Source organism: Vitis riparia, chromosome 15, assembly GCF_004353265.1.
Source record: "Vitis riparia cultivar Riparia Gloire de Montpellier isolate 1030 chromosome 15, EGFV_Vit.rip_1.0, whole genome shotgun sequence".
Classification (NCBI taxonomy): domain Eukaryota; kingdom Viridiplantae; phylum Streptophyta; class Magnoliopsida; order Vitales; family Vitaceae; genus Vitis; species Vitis riparia.
Window position 1 is genome coordinate 2,797,564 of NC_048445.1, and position 12,881 is coordinate 2,810,444.

Genomic DNA, 12,881 nt, shown 5'->3' on the forward strand with positions numbered 1-12,881 from the left:
GGGCTTTAATTTACTACCTCGATTTTCTTATATAGGCTGAATGAAAAAATCTATGTAAATACCGCCAAATTTAGGTTTACTAACTCTTATGATTCAAAAAAGGAGTAGGCATACCAAATGAGTTACCCAGCCAGAAACTTCTCCAATTTAAGTATATGTCATGACACATGATACTGTTAATCTTTGGTGAGTTACTCAAAGTTCATGATCGTATACAGAATGGCATTTACTGGGGAAGCAGTCTTAGGGAACATTACATATATATAAATCTTACTTTTTTTGCCACTTAATTGTATAATAAGAGATACAGGAAATCAGAGGAGACTGAATCATGATCAGTGCTGCAAAACAAAGACTTGTAATGGAGAAAATGAGCTGCAAGGTTTGTGTTACAGGAGGCTCAGGCTACATTGGCTCTTACCTGGTCAAGAAGCTTTTGCAGAAGGGCTACACAGTCCATACAACGCTCAGGAACATGGGTACTCTCTCTTTCTGATCCATCTCTCCCTATTTCTCTATCTGTTCCTCTCTTGATTCTCTCAACAGATTTGCCATGGTGAATTGCAGAGGATCATGCCAAGGTGGGACTCCTCCAGAGCTTCCCTAACGCGGAGACGAGGCTGAAGCTGTTTCAGGCCGATATTTACAATCCTGATGAGTTCGAGGAGGCCATCAAAGGGTGTGAATTCGTATTCCATGTGGCCACCCCCCTGCATCACAGTGAGGGCTTTCAGGCAATCAGATCAAATCGACTTGTTTATGGCCTTGAATTATTTTTATATGTTTATTATTATAAGTAGTTTGATTGTTTCCATGAAAATTGACAGTATAAGAACACCACTGAAGCTGCAATTGCTGGGGCAAAGAGCATTGCCATGTCTTGCATTAAATCAGGATCAGTGAGGCGACTCATCTACACTGCCACCGTCATGGCTGCATCCCCCTTGACAGATGACGGGTCTAGTTTCAAGGACTCCATGGATGAATCTTGTTGGACCCCTCCGAACCTTTCACTTCCTTATACTAATTCTTTTGTCGAGGTAACTTACTTAGGCAAGTAACCTTCTTTGGTAACTGTTTTTGAAAATAATTTTCGGTTTTCCAGAACAAAAAGATCAGAAAACAAAAAACATTTACAGAAAAAATCCCGAGAAGAACTCAAATTTATGAGGCTAATTGGTGTGATGATATGTGAAATAGGACTACACAGATTCTAAGACACTGGCTGAGAAAGAAATCTTGAGCTTTGGCAACAACAGTAATGGTGGGTTGGAGGTGGTGACGCTAGCTTGTGGGCTTGTCGGTGGGGACACTCTTCTGTCTTACACGCCTGCCAGCGTAGCTGTACTTATAGCTCAGCTCACAGACAACCCATACCACTATCAATTACTCAGGTTCTTGGAGGAGTCGCTGGGAAAGATTCCAATCATACACATAGATGATGTCTGTGAAGCCCATATCTTCTGTATGGAGAAACCTTCAATCCATGGCAGATTCTTATGCACAAACTCCTATATTTCTTCAGCAGAAATCACCGACTACTATCAAAAGAATCACCCTCAATTTGATATCAAACCAGAGTAAGAATTGAAGCTATCATATATATGCATGTTTCCTGTATAAAATTGAGTGCTTACTGGGTATTTAAATTTTGGTTTCAGATATTTGAATGGGCCAAAGAGAAAGATTAAGTGGGGATCAACTAAGCTAATTGAGGAAGGGTTTGAGTACAAATATGATACCAGTATGATACTGGATGATAGTATCAAGTGTGGAAGGAAGATGGGTGATCTTCAATAGTGACATTTGAAATATTTCAAAACATCCAATGACATTGGAAATATCAATAATCATGATGTGGGAATGGATAGTTCAAGAACTCCTCACCTATCTTTTTCTTTCTTGTTGTTCCCTTCATTCAACTTACCCCAACCTCACAATATCTTAATTATCTCTTTTATACTTAATTTGCAGGCTCATAGTTTTATCTCTTTTATTTGTATAATTATTATTCATAAAAGTTAATTTTAATAAACATCTAAAAACACAAAAAATAAGTTAACACCATAATAAAATTTATATTTTGCTACCACATTTTAAGACACAAATAAATTTTTATGAAAAAAAAAATTATAATAAAACATAAAATATTTTATAAAAACATTCTAAAGTTTTAACATAAAGATAAAACCATTCACATAAAAATATAGATAATTTTTTCAAAATGGATATCGTTTTAAAAAATAATTATACAAATATAGATAATAATTGAAAATAAAATATTATTAATAAAAGTTAATTTTAATAAACATCTAAAAACACAAAAAATAAGTTAACACTAAAATAAAATTTACATTTTGCCACCACATTTTTAGACATAAATAAATTTTTATGAAAAAAAATTATAATAAAACATAAAATATTCTATAAAAACATTCTAAAGTTTTAACATAAAGATAAAATAATTTACATAAAAATATAAAGAATTTTAACGTGGTTCGATCAATTATGTCTGTATCCACGAATGAGAGAATCTTTCCATTATACCATAAAAAATATTATAAAAGATAAAACCAACCACAATTATTGACTCTTAAAAATTTCATGTTTCACCACTTTAAATCATAAGTGTTATTATTTTTTTTTTATCGGGTGTTTTTCATTCTTTCTTGTACCTCTATTCACCTTATATAGTTTTTACAAGTCCATCATATACCAATATGATATGATATGAAAAGATTTTATCACCTGTGGAAGTAAGATGAGTGATATCTACCAACCCTTTTTCCATGTTTATCTATGTTTAGTTAGTTTTGAAAAAATATTCTAAAGTTTTAACATAACGATAAAACAATTTACATAAAAATATAAAGAATTTTAACGTGGTTCGATCAATCATGTCTCTATCCACGAATGAGAGAATATTTCCATTATACCATAAAAATATTATAAAAGATAAAACCAAACACAATTATTGACTCTTAAAACATTTCATGTTTCACCACTTTAAATCATAAGTTTTTTTATTTTTTAATTTTTTTTATCGGGTATTTTTCATTATTTCTTGCACCTCTATTCACCTTATATAATTTTTATAAGTCCATCGTATACCAATATGATATGAAAAGATTTTATTACCTGTGGAAGTAAGATGAGTGATCTCCACCAGCCGTTTTTCCATGTTTATGTTTAGTTAGGTTTGAATTACGTACAAGCACAAAAAAGCTGTACCAACGAAACCATTACCGAAATGAATTGTCTTATGCATAGTTGATGTGATATGTAGTACGAGAAAAAACAATATTCATGAGCAGGACAAGGAGAGGAATAAAATTTGAGTTCAAAATTCGTTGTGGTATCACTACAAGAAAAAAGATATATGGTGACATTTATAATAAGTCACTATAAATATAGGGTGTCATTACAATATAGCGTCACCTTATCCACTAACACCATAGAGGGTATCAATTGGTGACATATTTCGAAGCGACACCAAAGCAGATAAATGGTGACACATTCAGAAGTGACACCATATATTTTTAGTGATGCTTAATTTGATATAGAGTTGTATGAGATATATAAGGTGTCATATTAAATGCATCATCTTTGAGTTATGGTGTCACGTTAAATGTATCACCTTTAATTTATGGTATCACATCATTGTAAATGATTATGGAAGATATGGTTGTTTTTTGTTGATTAGTTTGTAGATTTTTGTAATGATTATTAATAAATAAGACCAACCTGTGTAAATTGTCCATAAATATAATAATCATATTATATTTAACTTATATTTTCATAATGCTTATAAATTAACTTGTAACACATTACATCATCCAATAATATTTGTATATCAAATGTTCACAAAATAATAGTACATCAAACACATCAGACCCACCAAAACTAAAAAAGAAAAGTGAATACACATTAAAACATGATTTAGAAATGTTAAGCTTCCCAACATTCATGTATACCTACATTTCATATGCATAAAACCGGCTAACCATAAAATGACAGAAGAATTGCATCCAAAAACCCAAAATTCTCATTTCCAAATAAAGTAATGTTTATGTCCAATAATGTATGACATAAGAGTCATATCTAAAAACCTAAATCTTGTTGCCTCTTTCTTCTTTCTTTTTATTCTTCATACTGTCCTCCCAAGAGTGTATACCTGCATTTCATAGTTTAATGAGGTTTAGAGTTCTTATTGAAAATAAAAATGTGATGTTATAAACAATAAACAAATCTAAGTACTAATGTTTTCTTTTTCTTTTTCCTTTTTCTCGTTTTGATATAAAAATAGTTCGTAAAGAATAAGTAATGTTATACAATACCAATGGAAAATTCAATCATATAATAACTAAGGGACTTACCATGAATGATCACGATACATCAATATGATTCATGATTAGTTATAACACAAAACTAATCCATTCTTCTCTAATTTCATCAAATTCTACTTGAGAATATGTTTTTTTGGTCATCAAACTGAAATCAAATGAGAATAACATTAATATCACAATAATTGGAAGTATGAAATTATATACAATTCATTAAATGAGTAAAACCTTTAAAGCAATAACTGTAAAATCAACAATTATTTCTTTAATGAATTTTATAACAAAGTAGTCACATTTGAACTCAAATAAAAACAATTCAAGAAAATAAAAAATAAATCAAAACTACAAAATCAAAATATAAATCTAAAATTTTAAAAAAATACTAATTTTCTACTTAAAATTTGCACTTTTTAATTTTTTTTTTTAAAATCATTTTTAACATCTAATATATCTATATATATATATATGTGTGTGTGTGTGTGTGTGTGTGTGTGTGTGAAATAACAATATTTCTTGGAAGGATTTTTTTAATTTCAATATTTTTTAAAGTTCATTTTGTGAAATAACAATGTCCATTAAATTTCATCTCAATTATATAAAATAAAATTTTAGTAACAAAATATAAAAATGTTTTCAACTACTAATATGATAAGATATGATATTATAACAAGCATGAAAATTGTGCATATAAGACAAAAAAATCTACTTTTTTTATTAAAAAATGTTAAGAGAAAAATTAGAATGAGAAAGAATCAAAGAACTTTTCATAAACATTATTGATTTTTTAATCATAACAATTATTAATATATTGGTTCATTTTTAAATACTTTCACAAGAATATATTTTAACTACAAGTTATTTTAATTTATCAAAAGATTTTTAGGAAATGAGCTATTATCCATTTATTATTATCTTATTTTTCAGAAAATATTTTCAGTCATTTCATACACGTTTTCAACTACTAAAATTATTGTTTTTATAGAATAAACAAAGAAGCATACACTTATCCTCCACTCACTAAGTCAACTATTACAATCACCATAATATTTTATTCACCTACCAATATCTTATTCCATTTAGATAACTCTCTCAACAAAATCATTTTTACAATACTTTTTACTCTCCTATGATATTGAATATTTTATTCCATTTAGGTGACTCTCAACACAGAGGAATGTCTTCTTAGGTTAACTGAACAAAGACTTTTTTTTTTTAGTTTACAATATGTATAAAAAACAATTATTTATTACAAGGAATGTGGTAGAAAGGTCATTTTATTTTTAAAGAATTTTTTAGAATTTCTTAAACATTTACAAAGAATAGAACCTAACAATTTTATTTCTAAAAAAATTGATCAATTCAAAAAAGAAAGAAGAATATTATTTTTTAAGGAAAGTTAATAAATTACTTTATTCTTGAATTATCTAAACAAAACTTACTAAAAAATATTTTATCCCAAATTTATTTTCAAAACTTTCTTATTGACAACTATCTCATATGTAAATTATTTTATTATATAGAGAAATTCTTATTTTATTTTTTTTAGAGAAAAATTCACTTGTTTATTAAATATCAAAGAAGTCTATTTTTATGTCTATTATATATATAAATCCTCTTATTTTCATACAAGAAAACTAGTGTATCTCTCATTCTCAATTAGACAAAAATTTTAAAAATCATTCATTTTTCTTGTTTTCATTTGTTTTGGGGCTTATTAGCAATGAAACGAAAAATATGTTAGAATGTTAGACCTAGTTTTTACTTTCCTGGAACTCGACAAAAAACACCATTTACAAAACCCACATCATAGATATACTAAATCAAGAGATATAAAACAATTGTACTAACAAATATTTTTGCATTAATAAAAAAAAATGAAGATGATAGATAAGGGATTTTGACTTACCCGAGATTTTACGAAGCAAAGAATATCAATTTTAGGTGTGCTGACCATGGGTGTGAGAAGAAGGAGAAGAAAAAGATGGTTAGGGTCAAGCAATAAGATCTTTTATATTAGTTAATGTATATATGGAAACAATGGACTTTTCATAAATTGTTCCTACTCACTATTTTTAAAAAGGGCCCATTGAGTTATAAAATTTAAAATTTTTTATTTCATATGGTGTCACTTCCAAAAAATGACACCATAAATCTGAAATTAGCATCATCTAACTACCCTAATTTAAGATTTTTTATATGATGTGTCACCTTTATAAATTTTAAGCTCAATGGTGTCATTATTTTAAATGTGACACCATAAATAGTGACATCATAAATTATTTTTGTAGTAGTGTATTGAATTCATAGGCCATGAACACTGAAGAATCCCACACGACTACTACTGCAAAGAAACCATGGCTTTTTCACTACGGCTTCCAATTTATAGGCTATATACTCTGAATGCCACATATGAGTTTTTTCTGTGTGTCTTTGAAGAACAATAAAATCACCAGCACACGGAAAAGAAAATTAAAAGAAGAGTTATACTACATCACTACTAAATATGAAGATATCGGTTTCGATGAATTTATGATAATACGACTTTACGGATATATTGTAATATATCAGAAAATATCGGTGAATATAAAAAATTGATAAAAATTTATGAAAATATTATGAAAAACTTTAAAATAATAATAAAAGAAATATCGATATACATATTAAAGTTATTTTCATTATAGAACTTAAAACACAAAAATATCATTGAGCATCTATCGAACTTTTTAGAAATAATATCTAAACTTATCAAAACTCGTAAAAGAAAAAAAATGATGTTGCTTTAATATATCAAAAAATATCGATGAATATAAGAAGAATGAAGGAAGAGGAAGACTTGTTGGGGATTTAAAAAAAATGATCCTTTACTTTCGATCACATGGAAAGTATATACGCTTTTCGTCTAAAAATATAACCTCGTCACTTAAAAATATACATTGGAAGGGGATATTGCTCAATTTTGAACTTAATAGAATAATGTACAAAATATAGTATAGAAGGAAGAAAGTGTTGTATAATTTTGAACTTGAAACTATTTGTGACAATGATATTAACACAAATATTTTGAAATAATAATATTAAGATCTTGATGTGTTGAGAAAATATAGCCCAATCCCTTTCAATATAGAAAAATTTTGGTACCTTGTATCACATAAGATTAACAAATTTTGTTGTTACATAAAAATCATATGAGATTACAAGTTATCTTAGTCCACAGGTCCTCAAATTTTGTCATCAATGACGATGCTAGAAATATTTTTTTGGAAATACATGAAAAATCCAAGTTGATCAACCGACTTATATGGAACAAGATATCATTATTTCTTTGTCAATTTTCTTTATTTGTATTATTTTTCTTGTTTCTTTTTTTTTTTTTCACATGAAGACAACTATATATTTTTTTTGGGCAAGGGAGATGTTTTGTCCATGGATGTGTTGGTGAATTTTTCAATAAAATTGTAATGAACCGTACCCAATCATGTAGATATTGTCCGTTCTGGATTTAAAGAGATTCTTATGTCTTTAAAATAGGTCTATATGATTAAGAAGAGTTCATATATCTATATATATATATAGTTTTAGTAACTTTTTTCTTTATCCGATATGAGATATCATAAACACCTCCCCATGTGGATACACAATGAGGTAAAACAGATAAACAACATTTATAGAGTCAAACAAAGTCTCACATTGAGATCGAGGATCGATTATGATATCACTCTATAACGACCCGGTTGTAACCACTATTATTTGCTCATAGCCTAAGAAAGTCATCAAGGCTTTAAAACACATTTACATAATATATGATATTCCACATCGGATAAGGGAGAAGGTTCCTGAAATTATATAAATACGAGTCTTTCTTAACTCTATAAACACGTTTTAAAGTTGTGAGAGTCTCTTTAAACCCAAAATAGACAATATTTATACGATTCGGTTCAAGTTGTTACAAAAATATTTACTTATGATTTGAAAATCAAAAGATCATATCATATTAAGTAAAATTAATAAAAATATAGTTAATTATTTATAAAATATTATTAATAACACTTATTTGTTTTTAAAATGATTATCAAAATAGTAAAATTTTTAAAAATATTACAAAGAATTAAGAAATCTCATATTACAAAACTTAAAAAATCTAATACTACTCTTCTTAGGCAATAACGTTTAACATTGTTTCATTATCTTAATCATGGTCGGCAATGTAGTTGCTCAATCAATTTCTAATATAATATTCTAATTTGAGTCTTAACATGGGTTTTTGGGATTTGGATTTATGGAGGGGACAGACAAATCGAATTTTTTGATAATTATTTCTTTGATTTGTTATTAAATATTCTCTATGTTTGAACCTTTCTTTTGTCTATATGGCTCACAATCAATTATAGGTTATGACAAATATTAGTAATTTATCCCTTGGTTAACTCACCCCAACCTCCCACATATTTTAATGATCTCTTTTCTCTGTCCTTTTCTCTTCACACTCTTTAAATTATCCTACAATGTTTTTGACTTGGTCATGAGAAGGACAACCATAAGAACAACATTGTCGCCCATCCCTTAAATTTTAAATTTTCATGGCCATAGTTTTATCAGGTAGTTAGGGACATCTTGATCATATCTTACTAAATTACTTAACATTTTCGTGAAAATCAAGCTCATAGGATGTTTGAATATGTGAGAGTAAACTAGCTTTAATGGGTTTTTGTCTTCTACTTGTTGGTTCATTTTGCAAATGAAAAATTTAATGCGGTGTATAACAATATGTCCTCCATAATTGTCTTGTTGAACTTCTTAGCTTAGCTACATTTAATTTTTGAAAAAATTAAGAAAAAATATAAGGGAAAGTATAATATCTTGTACTTAATAATATATACTCTAAGCCCAAATGAGTGTACGTGTTTCACAATCTCATAGAATATAACGAAGAAGTTATATTTACAAGATGAGTGATTAATGATAAATATATATTTTTTAATATTTAATTAATATACTAATAATATTAAAAACTTTTTATTAATCAATTAAATGAAAATTTTTCATTTAATTATAAAATAATTTTAATTAATCCATTGTTTCAATATTTTGTACATATGAAAACTTTTAATATATATGTATATTGGGGCAAAAAACCCACCTTAGTATTGGGGCAAATGTGCCCCTTATCTACATAATTAATAAGGGGCACACTTGCCCCGATACTAAGGTGGGTGCTTGCCTAACCTTTTGTCAGGGTTCAACCCCCGATAAAGAATCAACTAATTTTTTAGCTTTGATCCCGTCAATGCTGGACAGCTCATTTTTAGCTTTGATCCAATCAACGCTTGCGTTGACCGAAGACTTTTAATCACTGACACCCAGTTTATCAGCACCTTCATCCATTTCTTTCTTATGGTTGTATCATGATGGTGCACTGTCATGTGTACTACCTAGCTAGAAAACGAGAAAATGCAACAACTCATGTTATATATACAAATGTCACACATGTAAATGATCAGAAATCAACCACCATTCACCCCTTTTGAGTGCTTGGTTTTTTTTTTTTTCTGAAAAACAACGACTAGTAGCAATGGAGAAAAGGAGCTGCAGGGTTTGTGTTACAGGAGGTGCCGGCTATATCGGCTCTTCCCTTGTGAAGAAGCTTTTGCTGAAGGGCTACACAGTCCATGCAACACTCAGGAACTTGCGTATATACTCTCCCTTTCCTCATCTCTCCCTATTTCTCTATCAATTCCTCTCTTTCTCTCAGCAGATTTGCAATGGTGAATTGCAGATGATCATGCCAAGGTGGGACTCCTCCAGAGCTTGCCTAATGCTGACACGAGACTGAGGTTGTTTAAAGCCGACATTTACAATCCTGATGAGTTCGAGCAGGCCATTCAAGGGTGTGAGTTTGTTTTCCATGTTGCCACCCCCTTGCAACACATTGAGGGCTCTCAGGTTTGTCCCAATTTCCCATCATTTTCATCTACATATACTTATATTTAATTATAAGTAATCCAATTTCTGTAAAACAGTACAAGGACACAGCAGAAGCTGCAGTGGCTGGGGCAAAGAACATTGCAGTGTCTTGCATCAAATCAGCAACTGTGAGGCGAGTAATCTACACTGCTTCCGTGGTGGCTGCAGCCCCATTCAAAGATGACGGGACTGGTTTCAAGGACTCCATGGATGAATCTTGTTGGACCCCTCTTAATCTTCCATTCTCTCATAGTAATTCTCATCTAAAGGCGAGTTTTTCCTTGACTCTAATGCTCAATAAAATATGACTTCAAATCCAAACAGTTCAGAGAATATTAATTTGTCCTGATTACAGGAATACGCTCATTCAAAGACAGTGGCTGAAAAAGAAATCTTGAGCCATGGGGAGAATAAGACCGGCGGATTGGAGGTGGTTTCACTGGCTTGTGGACTTGTGGGAGGGGAGACTCTTCTACCTTACACACCAGAAAGCGTAGGTTTGTTTATATCTCAGCTTACCGACCATGAAAACCGGTATCAAACCCTAAAGTTCCTAGAGGAGTTGCTCGGAAAAGTCCCAATCATACACATAGACGATGTCTGTGAAGCCCATATCTTCTGTATCGAGAAACCTTCCATCAATGGCAGATTCTTATGTGCAAGCTCGTGTATTTCTTCTGCAGAAATTACTAACTACTATCACGAAAATTATCCACAACTTCATATAAAAGCAGAGTAAGAAGCTATAATACTGTATGTAATTTGCTACAATTTTTGGAACTGATCATCAGTGCTTCCATTTTGGTTTCAGGTATTTGAAAATTGGGCCAAAAAGAGAGATTAAGTGGGGATCAACAAAGCTAATTGAGGAGGGGTTTGAGTATAAATGTGATACCAATATGATATTGGAAGATTGTATCAGCTGTGGAAGGCAGATGGGTGATCTGCAGTAGTCTTTTTTCCATGTTTTGTTTATTTTTAGTTAGGGTGGAACTACAAACACAAAAAAGGTTGTACACAGAGACCGGTACCATGAGGAAGTGTCATGCATATTTTGTAATATGTAGTACTAGGAAAAAGAGGACAAATAACATTAGGTTCTGTTAGGTCGTGGGAAGTGCCAATAAAAGAAAAAAATATTAAGAAAAATGATTTTCTTGTATTTGATTATATCGTGAAAAATTCAAAAGAAAATCAAATATAATTAAAATTAGTTACAAACTTGTGTATTTTTAGATCATTTAATTTTCATATTAAAAAGTTAAAATAAGTTAAATGAATTTGAAATAGCATGTAAAAATAATTTATTAATTTTTAATTTTTTTTCTTTTTACTTTCTTTTTATATTATTTTTGTTAAAAAAAAACTTAGACTAATTCAACCTTAGGCTAATCCAATCTAAGGTAATCACCTTAAAAGGGGGGAATAGAGTGATGGTCTTTTTTTGTAAATTTAAATTATGTGAATGCAAGAAACAATTATATGCAAATATATAATAAAGCAATATAAAGATAATTGCATATAAAGTAAAAGAGTAGGAAAGAAAAAATGCAAACACGAGATTTTTATAGTGGTTCGACACAACCCGACCTACATCCACTCTTCTTTAATTTCAATTCCAAACTTGAGATTTCACTAATTTAAGGCTTTCAAACCAAGTCTTTAAGCAATCCAATTGGATTATGGTTCAAATACATCATCTTGGACTTTTGGCTCTAAACACACTTTACACTCTTTAAGAGATACCCCACTCTTGAATAACCCCTCAAGTGATACCCCACACTTGAGAATCCCTAAGTGATATATCAGACTTAGACTTTTCTTCTCAAAGATTTACAAATGAGAATAAGAAATATTCTCACAAAATCCTAGTACAAAACTATAGGCTCAAATGATACAAGAAAACTAGAATTGAAAGGTGCACTAATGATATGCAAGTTTTAGAACAATGGTGCATTAAAAAAAACACTCTCTTAAGACTCAAATATATTCAAAAAATGTTTAGGAATGTCAAATTCTTAAAATAATGAAGATTGAAGTCTTTTTATAAAAGAAAAATGTTAAACTAGTCATTGGGGGTTCGTCCGATTGAGCTCCGGTTCAATTGATTGACTAATCGTTAATATTTAATGCTTGGTAGGTGATCGTTTGACTTCAACTAGTTGAGGTTCACCCTCGACTAGTTAAGATTGACCAATTGGGGCTCAATTTTGACTAGTTGAACGAGCGTTTTAGAAGATAGAGAATGTTTTTTCACCCCTTGATCGATTGAGTTGAACAGATCAATCGATTCTCATTCGATTCAATCAATTGAGTTGTTTTTTGTTCAACAACTATCTTTTTCAACTCAAAACATTTTAAACAAGTTTGGAAAGTATTTGACACAATTAATAGCCTTATAAGGAATTAACCCTTGGAATCATCTCCGAAAGCCTTTAGTATTCCGTTTGTCATTCGAAGCTTTCTAATATCATTGCTTGTGTGTATTTTCCTTGAATCAAGCCTTTCTTCATACCTATTGACAAAGTCTCCTAAAACTATGTAGATGTAAAAACCATAAGGTGAGAAAATGCAAAA

General features: G+C 30.0%; 2 protein-coding genes across 2 annotated transcripts; both read left to right on the forward strand.

The window, feature by feature from the left end:
* Positions 1-290: 290 nt before the first annotated feature.
* LOC117932462 (anthocyanidin reductase ((2S)-flavan-3-ol-forming)-like) lies at positions 291-1,890 on the forward strand. The gene is made up of 5 exons (XM_034853719.1): positions 291-479; positions 568-734; positions 828-1,040; positions 1,201-1,580; positions 1,662-1,890. Exons 1-5 carry the CDS (start codon positions 332-334, stop codon positions 1,798-1,800), a joined length of 1,047 nt encoding a protein of 348 aa, XP_034709610.1. The 5' UTR covers positions 291-331; the 3' UTR covers positions 1,801-1,890.
* Positions 1,891-9,760: 7,870 nt separating this feature from the next.
* On the forward strand, positions 9,761-11,474 carry LOC117932421 (putative anthocyanidin reductase). The gene is made up of 5 exons (XM_034853666.1): positions 9,761-10,030; positions 10,117-10,283; positions 10,361-10,573; positions 10,660-11,039; positions 11,116-11,474. Exons 1-5 carry the CDS (start codon positions 9,913-9,915, stop codon positions 11,255-11,257), a joined length of 1,020 nt encoding a protein of 339 aa, XP_034709557.1. The 5' UTR covers positions 9,761-9,912; the 3' UTR covers positions 11,258-11,474.
* The last annotated feature ends 1,407 nt before the right edge of the window (positions 11,475-12,881 follow it).